General features: G+C 35.8%; 1 protein-coding gene across 2 annotated transcripts in view; it reads right to left on the bottom strand.

Annotated features, from left to right (window-relative positions):
- Positions 1-524: 524 nt before the first annotated feature.
- LOC148939576 (rho guanine nucleotide exchange factor 3-like) overlaps positions 525-20,665 on the bottom strand; it is a 47,767-nt gene continuing 27,626 nt past the window's right edge. Inside the window, exons 3-6 of one of the 2 annotated variants that reach the window (XM_089106681.1) lie at positions 19,643-20,662; positions 8,884-9,064; positions 6,605-6,884; positions 525-851 (exon numbers count right to left, since the gene is read on the bottom strand). In XM_089106681.1, coding sequence (XP_088962807.1) covers positions 704-851; positions 6,605-6,884; positions 8,884-9,064; positions 19,643-20,662 — 1,629 coding nt within the window. In that variant the 3' untranslated portion in view covers positions 525-703. The remainder of the gene's footprint in view (positions 852-6,604; positions 6,885-8,883; positions 9,065-19,642; positions 20,663-20,665) is intronic. The other variant, XM_089106680.1, reaches the window with a different exon arrangement.

Here is a 20,665-nt window from a genome sequence, read left to right as displayed (position 1 = left end):
CTTCTGGAAAAGGGAAACAAAATCAGAACTTTTTTCTTGGCTGTGAATATAAATAATGTTTGTGAAAAAACGATAATTTATTTTATAAATACATCATTTAAACATCGAAAGAAAAAGGTAAAGATTTATAAGGAATTTCCCATGCTATATATAAGAGTATTTCCTAAGTTTAACAGAAAATACAGGTTTTTTGGGTCATATCTTAAAAAATAAATTTCAAGAAGCGTTTTTGTCTTGCATCATTCGACACAACTTAACAAGTTGCATCTATATAGTTTTAACTAAATTTCAAACGACACATGTCACATATTTCAAATGTCAAGTGTGACCAAAATGTCACATATGAGGTATGCAAACGAGGACAGCGATAAAATGCGCTATATGTTGAGCAAGGCCGTATCCAGGGGGTAGAGGGTTGGACCCCCCCCCCCCTATGTTTCTCCGACTCGCAAAAATATAAAAAAATGAACACAAACGAATTTTTGATACGTTTTTAATTTTTTTTTAATCCCCCCGACATTTTTTGTACGACCCCCCCCCCCCCCCGAAAAAAATCCTGGATATGGCCCTGATGTTGAGGGCGAACTCAGTTCTGCAAATTATTTTCAGACAACTTATGGGTATTTTAACCTGAAACGGTCAAAGTGCCCTGCAATAAACTAACAGCTAAATAAACATCAGGTTTCTGTGCAGTTGCTTCCCTTCAAGGGCTAAGGAAACTGGTCATTGAGCGAGTGCAAACACTTCGTCTGAGGTGTACTTGATTATCATCAGACAATCTTTTACTTCTTCTAGCAGCAGTGGATGTGACGTTATCTACCGGCAACACTGGGTAAGTTCTCTTCCTAGCCCTAAAATTAAGAGAAATGAGTACTGCATATTTGCAAGACGTCATTTGAGCTGTAGAAAAAGAACAAACTTGAATGAGGATTATTTACTGGCAACATTTAAATCTCTTTTTTAAGCCACCTCAAAATAAAACCCTTAAGCGATGTCTAACAGCACTAGATGAGTCCTATTTCACCACGTCCCTTCCACCCTAAAAAAAGGAATTAAAAAATGTCAACAAAACAGATTAAAACAAAAAACAAAGCAATAGAAGAGAAAAATGAAAAAATTAAATGATCTCTGTTCACTAGTATAGAATGGATTCAATAAAAGCCAAGACCTTTTTTGAGAACAAGGGAAAGAAAGAGAGAGAAAGAGAGATAGAGAGAGAGAGAGAGACAAAGAGAGAGAGAGAGAGAGAGATAGAGAGAGAGAGAGAGAGCGAGAGAGAGAGAGAGAGAGAGAAAGAGAGAGAGACGGGTTGAACAAAATAGTTGGAAATATTTCTAAAACTACTTGAACTTGTACCCCGGCCAGGGGTTTCTCCACCTCAGAAGCATAATACCAGAAACCAGGATATCACGGCGTTGATTTTATGTGACCTTTCTTATTTTTTTCAACGTTTCACGGTACATGTCCCTGGTCTTCGTTTCCACCCTTCCATGAATTGAAACAAACACCATAAAAAAAAACGGTTGCCATGAATTTCCTGACAAAAAAACTAGGCATATTTTTGGTGTTCGCTTGACGAATTTGTTTCGGCCCACCTCCATGACTTTTCTTTTTTCTCGGGATTCGCGCGCTTAATCCAGATTTCATCCCCGGTTGTGATCTTTTTAGGAACGGTTAAGCACTTTAGTGACGATGAGAAGCAAAGACAGAACTGAAAGAGCAGGGACGATGAGAGTTCAAGTTCTTTATCCAGGTTCTATCTCCAGAACGCAATGAACTCCAGAAACCATTTAAGCAGTGGTTTACTGCTTAAATGATGATGAGGAGCTAGAAGATAAAGTTAGAAGAGGAGTTATGACGAGGATTCACGTACACAACCCAGCTATACTCCCCGAATATGATCCTGCTCAGCAACAATTTAGCGCTTTGGTGACGATGAGCTGAAAGAGGAGTAATGACGAGAATTTACGTACATAATTAAGGTCTCATCTCTAATCATAATTCTTTTTAGCAGTGGTTTAGTACTTTAATTATGTTGGGGAGCTGAAAAAGGAGTAATGACAAGAATGCACTTACGTAATTGATGAAAAGGAGAGTTGGCAAAAAGTAGAGCAAAAATGCATTTTTCAAAGGTAAATAATACGTTCTTTTTATTTATTTCAATGTTGTTTTTTTTACCAATCGGAGGTTACTTTCCAAACGATCCTCGTACGTCTAGGAATTATTTTAATTTTGAATTCTGATATAATATTAACCTTTAAATCGAAGTAATAAAGGAACTTCGTGGATCTAAATTCAGCAGTAAGGTTGGTAGGAACATTCACCTGATGTTAGGGACTTGCAGATGAGTCCTGTTCTTAGGAGGGACAGGGAAACTATGAAAAGGGTTTTTCTGGGCGACAACCTTCCTCAATGTCAGACATTCACACTGATATTGGGGCAGAAGGCAGCAGAACAGAGGCCATGGGCGTAGAGAAGGGGGGCAGAATTTGAAGTTCTAGGGGCAGCTGCCCCCCCCCTAGAACTTCAAATTTACGATAGATATTAGCGAGACCTTTTCGTATGTTGGAAATTTTTGTTGGATGTTACCTGGTAGATGGTTAAAAAAGCTGGAAATAAACAGAAATTTCCAAATAACGTTTGCAATATCAATATTTACGTTTCGATCTTGAATATTGATTTTCGGTCCGATATATAGATAGGAGACTGGCCCACGATCGGCTGATTTTGACTTGTATAATTCTCCATGAATTGATTCAAGCGATAAGAAGTTGCTGAGCATGTCAAAGCAAAAGTAACTCATTAAATACCATCCTTGAAAAAGACAATTAGAAATACTCCGCCATTTTTCCACCTGGATGCCTCTCTATCCAAGTGGTCAAGAGTGCCAACCTGGGCCATCCCGGCACTGGTTCAGTCGTCTCTGCCTTACTTTTGGCCACCGGACAAAAGAAAAAGAAAAGTGACCAGGGAAACATTAAAGCTTGTTTTTCGGCTATAAAATTAAGAAAGAATATGGTCAGCATAAAAAACTAAATAATAGATTCCATTAAGTGCTTAAAAAAAAATAAAGAGTATAAATTTCAAATTATATATTGACTGATCAACCCCAATATTAAGCCGATCCACTAATCTTTGTGTTCTACGTTTCAGCGGTGGCAGTTTTATTTCAACTTCTGTCTTTAAGACACTATCCATCTCGTCAGTTAGCACAAAGTCTCTTGCTCCAGTCTTCTTCCAAAAGAGGACCTTAAGTTCTTCATTTGCTACTTTTGATAATGATAACATTGTGAACAGAATTCCCTTTCTTGCTCTTCGGCTCAATCAGAATGTAATCACAAGCCTTGACTTTCTCAGTGTCAAATTAGAAATTGCTGGTAGGGGGCTTGTCTTCAATGTCTATGCTGGGGTCTGAAGAGTTGTTGTATACAGGATCATCTACGTCAGAATCGCCACTCTAACTTTAACTCTGGTTGCCAGAGACACGCATTTTGCTTTTTAGTCGTTTCACTTTTCTGACGTTCTTCCGTTCCAGGACTAGGGCTTTTTGGCAGATACGGCTTCTATCCTAGCATTAATGCAATCTTTCATAAGGATGTCAGTCAGCACTTCTGAGTTTTTCATATTTTTTTCCTGTTGATTTTTTGGGTTTGAGTTGATTGATAAAATGCTGCAAGTAAAGCAAAGAATGAGAGGCAGTCATCCAGCCAGAAGTATTTTCTGAGCTGCTATTTTTGCGTGGAAATAAGTAGAGATGTGACTGTGTTCCCAACACATTAACACTAACAACAATCGTGGTCAAATGAACTCTTTTGCCGACGTGACATTCCCAACTCATTCTGGCTCTTTCTGCGCAAGGATACTGCGAGGATACTCGATTTTTTCATACCAGAATCGTCAAAACTTCCAACGTCTTGTGGTCTGAACATGTGTTTATATAGGCCTCAATCCAGGTTGTTAAAGAAAGCTCCTACACTGTGACAGTTGAAAGCAGTTGTCCGTCATAGGCTTGTACTTATTGGCGTTCTTACTGATAGAGTTTTAAGTCAATCCATAAAACCACGGTACCAATCTTTACCTGCAATTCCTCCACTGTTTCCACTACCTTTGCAGTTTCGTTATCCGGTACTTTTATGCTCTTAATAATGCCATAAGTGTAGGCCTATGCAAATTTACACAATTCTAGGGGAATACAGTTGAAAGCATATAAGCAATCGTTTTCAAGTAAGTTTTTAGTCTTTTTGCTTGTTCCTCTGTAAATATTGATCATGGGTTGTAACAGGGTGTAAGGAAATTCAGGTCCAGACTTTTTAGAGGGATGTTCAGCTTCTCAACTTTTTTTTTATGTAGTCTTGAAGCGCTCCTCTAGGGACACCCATGGTACTTCCAGAGAATCCAACTGATTTCTTGTAGAATAAGACAGAAAAAACTGCTATTTTGTTTTCTTCTGGATCACAGCCACCTTTCTTTCTTTTCTGTTCTGTTTTACTTTTAATCATTTTATCTTGAATGAAATTTAACAGAAAAAAATGGAACTTTAGTTCACCTACTGTTCTGACTGGATTAAACAACGCCAGAAGTAACACAGTTTTGGGTTTTAAGCTTGCCTTCAACCTTTAAATATGCTGTTTACACAGCGTTTACAAGCATAGCCCACGTTTGGACACCTTGGTAAGGCATGCCGAATTTACCCTTGGTATTGTGGCCGAACGTGGGAGTTCACTATCCCACAGGATGAAAAAATACTAACAGCAAACTGGTGAAGATGGCACGTCTTGGAAGCTGCCAAAAACAGGCAAATAATAAGAGAATACAATGTGAGTTTACAACACGAGTTTTCTAGTATTCGTAATTAGGCGTAGGCTTTCAGACAAAATTGAACAAATTCCAGAGTTAATCACCATAAAACCTGATCCAATCTGAAATTTTTGGTAAAAGTATTAATTAAGGCAGACTTTTTGGAAAAATACACTGCAATCTGTCAGAGCGTTTATAATCTACCAGAAGCCCCATAGGTTTTTGTATTGAAACTGTTTGCTTTGGCTAGACGTGAGCCAGTCTCTCCTTTACCAATTTTAATATTTAATTTTTCCCAACTGTAAACTTTCGAATTGAATTCTTAGAAGAAGCTGTAATCTAACCATAATGTGATTTGTGTCAAATCGCTTTTGTGGTGTTTATGTTTTCTGGAAATTGGAAGTAGGATAGTGGGTCTCTTGTGTTATACTGTTGCAGGAAAAGTAGAACATGGAAAATGTTAAAGGCCGAGTTTTAGTAAAATATAGAATGACGAGTTTCTAAAAACTTATATTCAAAGGACCTTGGGAAGTATTAGTAAGATCCCTCCCCCCTCCATCACAGAAGCGGCTGCCCCCCTCCCCCCCCTACACAAGATGCTGCCTACGCCCATGCCAGAGGCTATACGACATATGGAGGTAAGCCAATTTAACGGGTCTGCGTGAAGTCAAGATACAATTTTTGTAATAAAAATCCTTTAAATTCGCAGTCACATGGTACAATCCAGAAATCAATTATTACTTACTTACTTACTTACTTATGTCCCATCCGTCCTTGAAGGTCGTATTGGGGCCTCTTCTTTAGCCAGTTCATTGATGTGCCTCCTGTAGGTGCTTCTGTTGTCGGCCAGGCGACAGAGTTGTGGCAGGTTGTAAGGTGAGACGTTTTCTTTCCATCTCTTCGGAGTGCGACCTCTGGGTCGAGAACCGTGTACTCGTCCATCGAAGGTTATCTTCGGGAGACGAGTTGCTAGCCAGGCGTTGGGTATGTCCAAGCCATTTGAGTTGTTGTAGTTTTATTTTGTCCAGTATTGTAAATTTGACTTTCAGATTATGGAGAAGCTTGGAGATTCTGTCGTGGAAGGTGATACCAGCGATGCGTCGTAGGGATTTGGTTTCAAAGGCAGCTAGGCAGCATTGATCGTCTGTTTTAAGCGTTTAGGATTCACAGGCATAGATGACGATCGGAATAATGAGGGAGTAGAAGAGTCTCGTTTTGAGAGTTGTTTTTAAGTTCTTATTCCTCCGGATGGGCATCAGAGCTTTAAAACTGGAGTTCGCAAATGTCAGGCGTCTCTTAACGTCTTTGAGTTGGTTGTTATCATAAGTAAGTAAGCTCCCAAGGTAGGCGAAGCCTTCCACCCACTCAATGGTACCTTCACCAAGCTGATGGCTGAGATTTACCTGTGAATCGAACTTGCGTGAATCAATTATTATCAATAATAATTCATTATTTGTAAGCGTTTTGATTCCCAAAGATAAGCTCACAAAAAAACTAGATCAATTCTTATTATTGTAAGCAATGCAAGAATAAAATGTTAGCAATTAGGATCAAGTTATTATGAAAATATTCTTTCTAATTAGGATTATATAAGTAATTATATAAATTTGCTGTTATCTGATATTTTAGAATGAAGATAATAACAAACAATTCACAAACATAAATAACAGTTTACTTCCAGAACACACTCCTAATTAAATTAACGATAAAATTTAATTGATAATACCCAAATATTCCCCAGAAACCCTCAACATTTTTAAAAGCAACCTTACTTATAATGAAAAAAAATAAAACAAATATTTCTTACCTTCCATTATTCTCTTTATTACTGGACTTTAATAGCTGAGGTGCACTTTTGGCTTCTCTTTTTAAAGCTTTTTTGTTAAGTCTCTTCAACGAAATCAAACTGCTCTTAAATTTTGGTTCTGCAGCCTTTTCTTCAAGCTGTACATTAATCTTGGGCAACAGACTTTTAGCAGTCTCTGAAAGCTGAGTAAGCGACTGCACCCATAATTTCCGATTAGATTCATTCCCAGTAAAAAGAACCAACTTCTCATTTGTCGTTACTACGCAGAACATGTATTTCACTGAAACCAAAAAAATTAGTGTTACACTGGATTCGAACGGCTGCTTTTTGATTGGACGCAAAATACCTCACGAACAACAGATGCAGCAAAAAAAAGCAAATTGTTCGTACCAAATCCTTTAATTATATTCATTAAAGCAAACACTACAAAATTATAGACGTGGAATATTACAAACCCTTTTTATTTTTTTAAGTACCAAGGACAGTGACAATGAAATTTGGTTTTTTGAAACTGGCTAAATAAGCAGTTATGCAGTTTTTGGTAGTAGTGGGTGTCAAATTTAAAAGCAACGCACATGAGTTAAAAACCAGCTAAAAATGAGCTAAAAAAACGACACCAAACAGCTTAAGATTGTGTAGCTTTGTTTTGAAGGAAAGTTGTCTTTAGGAATCAACAGATAGGTAATGTTTGAATTTTTACAAACAAAAATCATTATTAAATTTAACTAACTGGTTTTCTACATTTAATTTCACGATTCGACGTGGCAACGCTGCCGAAGATATGGTTTATAAACTCCACAGTTTTGAAACAACCAAAAGAAAAACCTTAGAAAACCATGGATTTTAGGAATGAAGACATAAAACTGGTGCAAAGCAGGGCAAATATGCTATTTTGACATCCATAAGGCCCTGTTTTCTGGTGGGCCTAGCTGACGAACAGATCAGTGTCTAGGCAGACAGACAACACCATTTAATCAACACTGGACCATCAGAACTGGTTCTAAATAAAATTGAAATTAATAATGATTGGTCAAAAATGGTTTTACCTAGACATGAATGTCTAGGCAATTAAGCGCGTGAATTCAGGAGATGCATTTTTCAACGGATCAGTTAAAATTTGTCTTCGCAACAGTTGAATGGTCACAACGTGAACATGCAACATCAAAATAATGAAATTTAATGCAAATGTCTGGGGTGACAGACTTTTTGTAGTGCCTGCTGAACTTACAAAAAAAAAAAAAAAAAAAAAAAAAAAAAAAAGTAGTAGTGCAATCTTATGGTTAGCATTTCTTTTCTTCATGCAATACTAAAATCCTTGTCAAAACACTACAAAAAGGCAAGTACTAAGAGAAATCATAGCTGCAAAACCGAGACACAAGTGCATCAATTTTAATGATTTTGTATTTTGATGTTACGTGTTTTAGTTATTAAAAATCTTCATATATTACGAACTTTATATATCTCAACATTCTTATTTTCCCCTGAAATCTGTTTCTCTTAGATTTTCAAATCAGGATCATATATACTTTACAAGACACTTTATCTACATCTATTTTATATTTAGTCCATGGATTAAAGACCCTCCTTGATACAAAGATCTTCATGACGGTCTTGCTGAAACTGCGATTAAGCTCAACAACAAACCCCAAGCCCCAGGCCCCTATTGTCAAGCGAAGCTAAATCCTCTGAGCCATGTCAGTGTATCACACGCCATCTGTTTTATCTATAAATCTTATATCTGTAATTTCATCTCTGCATCTTACATCTATAATCTTTATCTATAAATCTTATAATTATTTATACTCGTTACCTATATTACTTTGTATGTTTTCATTTTTCTTATATATACATCTATTTCTTCTGCATTCATCCTATCTACATCTGCATCTACATTTACGTCCTATACATTACTGAATCGAGTTTGCTTTCGAAACAGTAGTCAGTATTTGGATTTACAGCAGTTATTCTAATTTTAATTTATACAGCAGACTGTTACTCTTGCCCAATTTCATACAGGGAGAGGGAATCTCTTTGGGAAAAGAGGGCAACAGCCAAGAATTTTTCAGAAATGGGAAGTGACTCAGAATAGCCGAGTTTAACCCAATTTCTGGAATATTTCCACCATTTTAAATACAAATTTCATGAACTTAAAAATCTTACACGAGAGAGGGACTCTAGCATTTGACAAATCCATACATTCCAAATGACGGTCCAAGTACCTAATTCAAACCAGTTTCCTTTAACTAAATCTGAATATACGATTTAACATGGTAGCTTACCACTAGTATTTCCAGAGAGAAAGTGTCCATTTCTACCCTCCTTTTCACCCATAGTTGTCACAGAAATTTCTTCAATTGGGATAGGTGGTGTTTGCACTAAGTATTGAGCTTTTACTGAATTGTTCTGCGTCACTGGTCGGGATACTACCAAACACGTGTCAAACAAAAAACATTGTAATTTCTAGAAAAAAGAAAAAAAGAACAAATTAGCAAATGTAAAGAATAAATGTCTAATTTTCCTCAAGGGCGTAATTTGCTATGGGGCAGGGGGGGGGGGTCAACTGCCACCTCCAGACCCAAGTCCCCCCCCCCGCTGAAATTTATTTTCTGCAAAAATCTTGTCAAAACTAAGATAAACCTGCATAATTCAACTACCCAGAGAAGCAGGCCAGGTTTCTTTAGTATATCTTTGCCTTGGATCATTTTTCAGTTTTCACTGTCCTTTTCACTTGATTTGGGAAATTTTGCTCCAACTTTCCTCCCCCCTCCCAGCATTTTGACAAAATTACACCACTGGGTTTCCGCAATCGACCTACTAATGGGTCTGAATATTTTCGCCAATGTCTCCAAGCGATTCATGGAATATTCCACCCGCATCAACGAACTGGCATAAGTCTATCGCATTTCGGTTCTGCGGGAATGAACCTTAAAGTATCACTTCTTCAGTGATTTTGAAGTAGGAAGTTTGCGAAGAATACCATCGATATAATCGAATTTCTCTCCCCTCTCCTGTTGGTAAAAACCGTTCCCGTTTCTCCTATTAGGAAAACTTATATGTGCAATTCCTTGGCCAAAGGAGAGCTGAATGGAGAAGGAAAAACGGCAAAAAATGCTGATTTTCCGAATGCTCAGTTTTCTATTTCAACATTTTTCAGAATGCTGAAAATAAGTCTTGAGGAAAAGCAGAAAAATAAACTCTTATCTAAATAGGTTTAAACTTAAAGTTGTTAGTCCCTGGGCCAAAGTGAACCTAATGCACAACAACAATTTTAGTTCGGAGCATTTTTTTACAACTGACTTGAAACTTATATTCTTAAGTTGTTGGGCCATAGAACATAAGAAAAAAACTCAAAAGAAAACTCAGATATCCCAAAAACAGGGCAAGGAAAAAGGTTAAAATTCTTTTTTTAGCTGTAGTCTGGGCCCCCTAAACATCGGGCCTAAAAAACTTTTTGTTTTGATCGGTTTTAAACTTTTAAGAATCGTTGCCTGTGCTAAGGGAATCAAACGTTTTTTGGAGAGAAAAAAGGGTGTTAGGGGACCCAGAAGTGGGTCAAAAAACTTATTGTTCCAAATCAGTTTAAAACTTGCAGCTGTAAGTCCCAGGGTTAAGGGAACTTAATGTAAAAAAGATTAGGAACAAAATCCCAACAAAAATGGAACCAAAAAGTGCCGAACCTTTTTTATGATTGGTCACTAAGTCCTTGGATCAGGAAGACAATAATGCAGAAGAAAAAAAAAAAAAAAAATATGTTAGTTTGTTCTAGAAAAATGCCCAAAATATTTTTTTTTCCAAAACGGCTTGAAACCTGCAGGTCTGAGCTTCCAGACAAAGGAAACCCTCAAAAAAAAAAAAAAAAAAAAAAAAAAAAAAAAAAAAAAAAGTAATAAAAAATGAAACATGTAAGAATCGTTGAAACTCTTAAGGACCGTTTCCTAGCTAAGAGTTCCACAAATATTGGTTTGGAGGGGACAGGGCGTTCAGGGCCCGGAATACGCCACAAATCTTTTTACTCCTCATAAGTTTGACATTTGCTGATGTTAATCCCGTGCAAAAAGGAGCTTCATGTAAAAGAAGTTTCGGGGACATGGTACCGCCAAACTTTTTTTCGGATTAACTCAAAACTTACATCCCCAGGTCCTTGAGCTAAGCGGAGTCAAACGCACAGGAAACAATAGAAAAAAAAAATTATGTTTCCCCAAAAACGGCCAAGAAAACCTTGATCAGGATGGAAAACTAGAAAAGTCTCCCTCCCACGCCCCTTTTTCTTCAAAGTTGTTCAATCAAAATTTTGATATAGCCATTTTGGTCAGCATAGTTGAATGGTTCAATAACTATTCCTTTGGAGATAGTATGACCTCTCATAGCCCCTGGGGAAAGGACTATAATTAAAAAAAAATTACCCATTGTTTACGTATAGTGTTTTTCAGCGACGATGGAATTGTTTGAAGGGGATTTTGTAGGGAAGGGGGGTTTTTCGTACATGGGAGGAACTTTCCACAGAGTTTCCGTGACGGGAGGGAACTTTTCATGAAAGTAAAACCTGATGTACCGGCATTAGTTGGCAAACAATCAAAAATTAAATAAAAAAACAAGTTTTTTCAACTAAAACGAGTTATCAATGAAACCAAACATCAACAAAAAAGTTCCAATAGTAAACAAGATTATCAGAAAGAGTTTAGAAGAGTTTAAATGTTTACAATTATTTTGTGTTCAGTAAAGTGCAAATATTGCTCTGGCCCTAAGAAAGTTTAGAAGAGCAGTAACACCACTCTTATTTGTGGTAATTTCTGGCCGCTTTGAATTTGACTTCATCATTCATTTTAATTTATGTTGGTTCTGGGCTCTATTTATATTCATCCATAGTATGTATCTGCAATTTATTATTTTAACTGTTATAATTACTATATTTTTTAGTAATTATAACTAAAAAATTGTACAATAACTAAAAAATTTGTTTTAACAGAAAACTTTCATGTGGATGCATAAGGAAATTTAATTCATATGAATTATAAATATGAGCGATCCTGGTTCTGTATAGGGCTGAAGCCATCCTAATATACACCAACAATATACATGCATTCAAATCCACCATTTTATAAATAGAATCTTCTTATGTTCTATTTTACTGTAACTGTTTTTTTTAATAAATGAATGTCAAGGACATTTACAGAAAACAATTTTGTTTTGCTTTAGCCTACTTAAAAAATTGGAGGTCATGAATCACTTAAATCAAATTTGTTTCCTTATAATTTTTTTTGTCTTAATGGATGTTCACTTGGCCCTGTTTGCAGACACAGAGATTGTAAAGCAGATCAGGGTATAAAATGAAGATTTTTCTTTTGCACTACAAATCAACGCAAACTAATTTTCCTACCAAATGTGTTATCCTCATTCTTGATCCAGTCTACTTACAATGAATGTTTACGGCCATTGCAAAAAACAAAAAAAAAACAACAACGTTCGCCCAAATTTGTGGTGTCACAAATCGATTTAAACCTTTTTTTAAAGTGTTTTCCCCTGCTAGTTTTTTTTGTCCTATGATTATGCATAGTAAAAAACAAGACGATCAGAAACACAACAAATACATGCCTATTGTGGGCGTCACAAGTCAATGCGACAAATTTTTTACAATAGTTTTTGTCTCTGTCTGCTTGCAATGCAAGTTTCAGCTACTCGAAAAAAAATTGCTGCCGAGCTAAAAAGGTCATATATCAGTTCAACCAAATTTAATTTGAAATTTTGTTTTGATTAAATTTTTCTCTCTTTCAATAAAAATTAGTCTCATGTACATACTGTGTTGCTTTTTTTAGTAGTTAAAGACTTAAGACTCTAAACTTAAAACTGAAGAATAAATTCAGATTTTGCGTAGTTGGTAGGCTAAACTCAAATCAATACAGTTTGAACTGCATTGGTGGAGAATTTTATATCTTACATTTAAGCAAAATCAAATATAAAGAATACTTCAAGAACAAGTAAAACTTGACCACACTCGCAATATACTGCATCGGTTGGTAGACTAAAGGAGAAACACAGAAAAATATTAGGGCTTTTTTTCGACTCATAATTGAGTTAAGATATTGCATCTTTTTTCAGAAAACGATTAAAAGTTAAATATTTGAACTAATATCTTACATCTTTGGTCGTTTTTATGCAAACGTCTTTCATCATTCTGCTCTGATCAGCGGTCTCGGAACAATGATGAGTAGATCATCAAAGTTCTCTCATCATTGCTCTATACTAATTAAAAAAAAAACTTTCCGAAAAATAAGTTTTTGAAAGAAAAGTAAAGGCCATTTTAAACTTAAGCTCAGGAGATACAAATACATGTTAAAATTCAAACTAAAAACGACCAGAAATTACTATTAAAGAATAAATGAAACCCAAAACGAACAGAAATTAAATAAACAATCATAGCAAAAAACATACAACAAGAAATAATATAAATTAATAAATAGATATTAAAGCGATTAATGCTTAGATTGAATATGAAAATCAAGCTTAAAATGAAAACAAATATTTTGCTATTAAAGTATAAATGAAACTTAAAACGAACAGAAATTAAATAAACAATCAATGCGAACAAACATACAATATACATTATTGTAAATGAATAAATAAATCTTAAAAAAAGTGAAACATCAATTGAATATGCAAATCAAGTTCGAATAGAATAAAAATAACTACAAATAAGAGTTTGGGTATCGCATCACTGCAGAAGCCTAAAACCTACTGCGTCATTGGCGCTTTACTGAAAACAATTCTTTGAACTATTTTCACTTCTGTAACTTTAAGAAATAAAAAATTATTTATGATTTTAAGGAATAAATATCAGCATATGTGTATTAAATTGACAATGCACATTTTTTTTTTCAGTAAACTAATTTGAATTTTTTTTCAGAAAAGTCCAGACTATATTCTGGGTTTTAGCAAATATTTGTACTTGGAACCTTATTCATAGTAATCTATGCTTGTTTTGGGTTTGACTCTCTTGTCCAGTTTAAGTTTTTCTCGCCTTGAGTTTCAATTATTTATTAAGCCTGATTAGAGATGTTTACATGCCTGGTAGACTATATGACATCCTGGACACCAAGTGCTAAAAAAGTGAACCATTCCAAGACGGACTGGGACTGCTAAGAGACTTAGCCTATCCTCCACCCCTAAATTGACCATGCGGATTCAAAAATGCTAATGGCACTTGCTTGCTAGTGGTGGAACACTCCGAAACTTGACATTTTATTATATTTTGGTGTTTCATGCAAGAAAATGCATGTTCCACAAAGTTTGAGGTGCAGTTTTCGCTCAAATAGAAATGCCTAGAAGCCATAGAATGTTTTCATAACAAACTAACACGATTAGTTACAAAAAATGGCAGAGTTAAAAAAATGGCAAGGCTATATGAGTCTAGAACAGTCTTGGAAAATATAAACAAAATCAAATTGAATATTAGATATATAATGATATTAATTGTTGAAAGATCCATCAGTTCAAGATTTTTTTTTTTCACTGTAATTTTTATTTTCAATTTAAATACTGTAAGAACTGGAAAATTATAAATTTGTAAAATAAGAGTAATTCGTTTTCAGTGAAGCACCAATGACGCAGAAGGCTTTAGGATTTTACAGTTAAAGAAGGGGGCAGTATCCAAATTTTACTTGTAGTGAAACTATATTTGTCTTGACCAATCTTGAAAAGAACTAATAAATTAAACTGAATATTTGATGCATAAGGATATTAATTGCTAAAAGCTCATCAGTTCAAACTTTTACTGTAATTTAATATTTATTTCCAATATTAAGTACAAAAGAAAACATTTGTAATATAATTCGTTTTCAGTAAAGTGCCAATGACGCAGTAGGTTTTAGGCTTCTGCAGTGATACGATACCCAAACTCTTGTTTGTAGCTATTTTTATTCAATTCAAATTTGATTTGTATATTCAACTGATGTTTCACTCGTTTTAAGATTTATTTATTCATTTACATTAATATATATTGTATGATTAGTCGCATTGATTGTTTATTTATTTTCTGTTCGTTTTAAGTTTCATTTATACTTAAATAGCAAAATATTTGTTTTCGCTTTAAGCTTGATTTTCATATTCAATCTAAGCATTACTCGCTTTAAGATCTATTTATCCATTTATATTATTACTTGTTGTATGTTTTTTGCTATGATTGTTTATTTAATTTCTGTTCGTTTTGGGTTTCATTTATTCTTTAATAGTAATTTCTGGTCGTTTCGAGTTTGAATTTTAACAGGTATTTGTATCTCCTGAGCTTATGTTCAAAATGGCCTTTACTTTTCTTTGAAAAACTTATTTTTCGCAAAGTTTTTTTTAATTAATTTTTGTTCGTTTTTGATTGCAAAAAGTTTCAATTTTTTTTGGCATGGGGGGGGGGTGCTTACTGTCCGATTATTCTTGACTTTAAAAAACGGATCTAGAATTTTCAATTTAAATCGAATGAGGCTTTTTTTAAAGTCTATACGGTTACCTCTTTGATAAAAACCTTATATATGAACAATAGACAGCTTGCATAACTTGCGGGCAGCGATTGACAACAATGAATGGATTAAAAAAATAGCTCCAATAAGGGGGTTTAGACCATTTCACTTGCTGACACAAAGGGATCACGACTGTTTGGAATTGACCTTAATAGGAATTTGTGTGCCAAAGCAATTTTGCATATATAACAGAGTATGTATTTTAATCTTATAATTGGATAATTATAATAGATTTCCGACGTGTTCTTCCCATACAAAATCCCTTCCTATAAATATAAACCCCCCTTAATAAGTTATGCCCCAGGGCATAACTTACAACGCCTACCCCCGGGCCCTGGTGGGCTGTGTCGACACCGGAGTTTTTTGTTATCAGAACTTTGAACTATTTTAACAAAATGTCTATCTCAAAATTTTTAACTGATGCATTTGGGGCATGGAGGAAGGGGGGAGGGGCTAGTCACCCTCCTATCTCTTTTGAATCTTAAAAAGTGAACAAGAACTTTCAATTTTCAGTCAAAAAAGACCTCTCCAAAGTTTATACGAGCATCCCTTCCATAAGAAATAAAATGAAGGATTCGGAGAATCCTTAAATTACAACCCTTGACCTGAGGGCTTTGGGGGAGTTGTAATCCTCAAAGACCTAATTTCCAGAACTTAAAATTACGTTTAATTAAATGCTGCATCAAAATTTTTATTGGATGTGTTGGGGGAAAGATTGAGCGTGAGAGGAGGACTCGTTGCCCTCCAATCACGTTCGTCTATTAAAAATGGCACTATCCCTTTGAAGTTCCAATCGACCAAGCCTTTTTGAAGTTTGTATGACGATGCTTTCTATAAAAACCTGATGTGCCCCCGAGACATAACTTACAACTCTTACCCTGAAATTTGTGAGGGATTGTCCTCGTTAAAAAAAGATTTTCTATCTGAAAATCAACTATGCTGAACAAAATGGCTATCTCAAAATTTTAATTGGATGTGTTTGGGGGAATGATGGGCTTGGGGGGGGGGGCTAGTCGCCCTCCAATCACTTTCGACTATTAAAAAGGGCACAATCCCCATGAATTTCCAATCGAATGAGCCTTTTTTGAAGTTTCTACGACAACACCATCTATAAAAACCTTATATGCCCCCAGGGCATATCTTAAAACCCTTGCCCTGAAGGTTCTGGGGGAGTGTCCTCCTCAAAAGCATATTTCCCATTTGGAAATCAACTAAGCTGAACAAAATGGCTATCAAAAAATTTTGATTGGATGGGTTTGGGGAAATGATGGGTGTGGGGGGGGGGGAGGGGGCTAGTTAAACTCCAATCCCTTTCGACTATTAAAAAGGGCACTAGCCCTTTAATTTCCAATCGAATGAGCCTCTTTTGAAGTTTCTAAGACACCGCCTTCTATAAACTCCTGAGCCGATTTCAAAGCAGAAATTAACCTTGTTGGGTCGAGTGTTGTAGGGAAGCATCTACGTCGAAAATGAATTTTCTAGCTGGGCATCAACTATGCTGAACAAATAATTTTTTAAAAATTTTAATTGGCTGGATGTGATGGAATGATGGGGGTGGGGGGCGACTTTCTTTCTAATCACTTTCAACTTTTAAAAAGGGCACTAGAACTCTCAAATTTCAATTGAATGTGCCCTCTTTGAAGTTTCTATGACGACCCCTTCCATATGAAGTGCCTCTGGGAAAAAAAATAAAATAAATAATAATAAAACATTGGAGCCGTATGGCCTTTACTATAGGCAACGCTACAGTGTTGCCTCTGATAGCAGAAAGATGGCGTCTTTCACGTATTTTGCTAACATCAGTGAGCTGTAAGATCTTAGAACAAAGATAAGTTGAAAAAACGATAATCTTTACAGATTGAGAGAAAGATCTTAGGTGTAAGATCTTAGTGCTAAAAAACGGCCCTATTGTTTCTGGCAGAAGTCAGAAACCCAGTTTTTGACAGAAGAAGTCGACGTAACCTATTTTTTTTAAAGTTCTTCGTCTTCAGTTTTTAGGTTTTTTTTTTGTCTTTAAGTTGTTTTTTTTAATCTTTCTACTGCGAGCCGTCCAAGCCAAGTGGTTAGCACTCCGGACTTAAAACCCCTAGGTCAGGGGTTAGAGTCCTGGTGTCACTGGTTATTTGGTTTGGAACAGGATTAATAGTGTGACCCTGTAAGCTCAGACAGAGTCGACCCAGCTCTGATTGGGTACCTGGAGAAACGTGGGGGAAAACATGGGAAGCATCGGAATATTTCCCCCCAGCCCCACACTGCAGTTCCGGCAGAAGGCATCGAATCAGGAGATCGGTACCTGCACAACTCAGACCATTGTTCAGCATGCGAAAAAGTTTAGTTTTTTCCTACTTTTAACATAACTTACGTATAACTACACACAGCCGATGGGAACATACCTATTCATTATTGGTACTTATCTCTTATACCCACCAAACTCAAGTTCTTGGTCTTACAGAACCGGTTTCTTTCTGTATTTGTACTCGGTAATAATCAGCTTAGCGTGAGAGAGTGTATATACACTAAAATATAGGTATATTCTAATTAAATATTTAAGTTGGTATTTTGGTTTGGGTTGAAACTATTTAATATAATGCGTTCTGGGGGGCCTGATTTCCATAATTCTCTATTTGTAGTTTCCATAATTTTGTTACTTCTCCTATCCCAGCAAAAATGCATGGTCAACTTAGCCTGTCGACAATTATGCCCACCTTACCAATGAACAATCAGTACAATATATATATATATAATATATATATATATATATATATATATATATATATATATATATATATATATATATATATATATATATATATATATATATACCAGGGCTTATTTGGCCTGGACTTACAGCTTTAAATTTCAATGTGTTTAGATGAAAGTGTGATGGCCTTGTTATGGAGAGCAAATATTTTCCCTTTTTTCTAGTGGAATAGAGTCCTCTGGGACCAAATAAAAAGAGATTTGAGTATTGAGCTGATTAAAAACAAAAAGTTATAAGGCCCAATTTTTGGGGAGACCATGCCCTCAAACGATTTTCTTTTTATATTTGAGTTCTTTTAGCAGACGACCTATGGCTGCAGATTTTAAATTGATCAGAAACAACAAAGTTTTCGGCTCATAAAGGCTACTGGGCTTCTAAAAGCCCCCTCCCTCCACACCAAAATGGGAAGTGCCCTTAGCCAAGAAAATGATTCTTAATAGTTTCGTAATATTGGCACATATCCCCAAATTAAAATTTATTTTATATATTAGAGCCAACTTGACCAAGAACCCACGGTTTTAAGCTTCAAGCAATTCCGAAAAAAATATTGTTGGCTATTTTTCAACAAAAAAAAACTTTCTAAGGAATTATCGCCGATAGATTCATCCCATATTGATGATTTGGCACCCCTCTTACGGAGGCTATTAGACTTGTCTTTTGACATTCAGATAAGGAAAAAGAAACTTTGATTTCAAATATGGCACAATGGAAACTGAGCCAAAATAGACGAGCCAAAACACAGAAAAGCAGAAACAGCAAATATAATTGCAATTAATGGGTACATTCCAGGTTGTAACTTTACATTAACTACAAATTCTACTTCAATTTGACATCCACCAGGAATGGTTGGGAAGTAACTAAGGATTTAGTAGATTTACAAGGGCATAGTTTTCAAGTCGATTGTTCACTGCAATAATATGTTTCAATCTGATAGTTATTCCGATGATGATATTGATGCAAGTTTACCTTACTAAAGATGCCCGTAAACTATCTCCACTAAGTTACAACAAAACTAAATTCAAAGTTACTTTTCTGTCCTTCCAGCTATTGCAAGATTGTTGGATGTAACAAAAAAAGTTAGATTTTTGTAACTTTTGTTGAAACTAGAATGCACCCTATCTTTGTTTGTAAGAATACATTTACGTTTTGGGAGGGTTAATACTCTTTCCAAGATAAAATAAAAAGGAAAATACAACCAGCAAACAACCAGTAGCTCGAATCACATAACATAAGAAAGCTGTTGCTCCGGGCAAGATAAGATATATGACATCTTCTTCTTCTTCTGTTAGGCGTTAGATAAATTTCATAACTATTAAGTTTCTTCTTCCTCTTTATTCTACTGCTAGTGATGGAATGAATATTCAAATTCTAAATGGCACCAGTCATAAGCCCAAAAAAACATAAAATAAGGGTTTTCATGACCGTCATAAGAACACCCACGCACAGGTTGGGCGGACGTCACCTGTGGTCGACTCACTACCAGGAACATCCATCCCAATAAAGCTTCAACCCTCACCCAGAATAGAACACTCTGGAGATGACTAATGGCACTGACGTCTAGTTCCCTCTACGCTGGTAACGTTGCCGTGCAAGAGCTTTAAGTAAGTAAAGTAAGTCATTAGAGCAGGGAGAGATTGCCAGCTAGACTTTTTTTTTACATATTTAAAAAGGGGGAGAAAGTCAACTGCAATGTTGTACAGACAAAGAAGCTGCTTGTACATATTTAAAGACCGTTTTCCAGTATTACTTAACTTACCATGAGATAAAACTTACCATTCCGTTAATATTCCTCAAAGGTCCTTCGCAGACAATATTTGTGGCCATGTCTAACTTTCTCAAATCATCAGGTTTTAACTCAAAATCACCACTGAAATTAAGGGTCTCTTTTGCTGCATTACATCTTGCCAGTCCAGTAATGTAGTTCACTCTTTCCAAAATTTCACCCAAATGTTTAAGAGAATTATTTATCAGATCCAAATCAGACTCGTTAGAGTACTTCACAATTTGCTTTATTAATAATGGGTATTTCACAAGCCGTCCTCGAGGGACGTCCAAAAAACTCCAAAGGTCCAAACGTCGGGAAAATGGCGAATCCAGACATCTTTGTAGAAAATCAGCAAATTTCGGGTCTTTCATCTTTTTTTCTTCAAGAACATACCGTGCTTTCAACTGGTTAGCACAGTACGGAAAATAAGCTCGCAGCTGAGGTGTCCAGTTAGACAAGCAATAACCAACACTGCAAAACACATCATTTGAATCCTTTGTTGCTCTGAGATCATCAATTAGCTCTTGATGGACGAGAATTATGTCTAACAAATCCCCAAAAATAGCTCTGGCGTCAGCCTGGGTAATAATACCCAAACTAAGTAATGAGTCATGATATGTATGCATAATCATCCGCAAGTCATCAACGAGGTCAACTTCACCTTGATACAATTCAAAAATCGCTTCTTGTCTTTTTATTTCCCGAGAATCCAGCTGTAATAATAATTCTTGATTTACAGTATGACTCCATAGCCTTAGTGCTTTCTTAACAGGAGTACTGCGAGGAGCTAATTTATATGGAGTAGTAGGCGGAGCTAACGACAGAAGACTAACACCAGACATGCGCCTTAAAGAAACAAGGCTTAGTCGACGTTTGCCACTTGGTGTAGCTGGTGGACTGATTTCACTACATATACTATCATTACCAACACTGATGTCAAGTGTCAAATCTCTTCTTAATTTAGATGGCGTTGGTGGTTGACTGATTCTATCCGAAGCTGGAGACGTCCAAACTCCACTTATTGAGCGCTA

The sequence above is a fragment of the Artemia sp. Qi Xiang Cuo genome, chromosome 21, assembly GCF_049724085.1.
Source record: "Artemia sp. Qi Xiang Cuo chromosome 21, ASM4972408v1, whole genome shotgun sequence".
Lineage (NCBI taxonomy): Eukaryota > Metazoa > Arthropoda > Branchiopoda > Anostraca > Artemiidae > Artemia > Artemia sp. Qi Xiang Cuo.
This window is presented reverse-complemented; position numbering and strand designations above follow the sequence as displayed.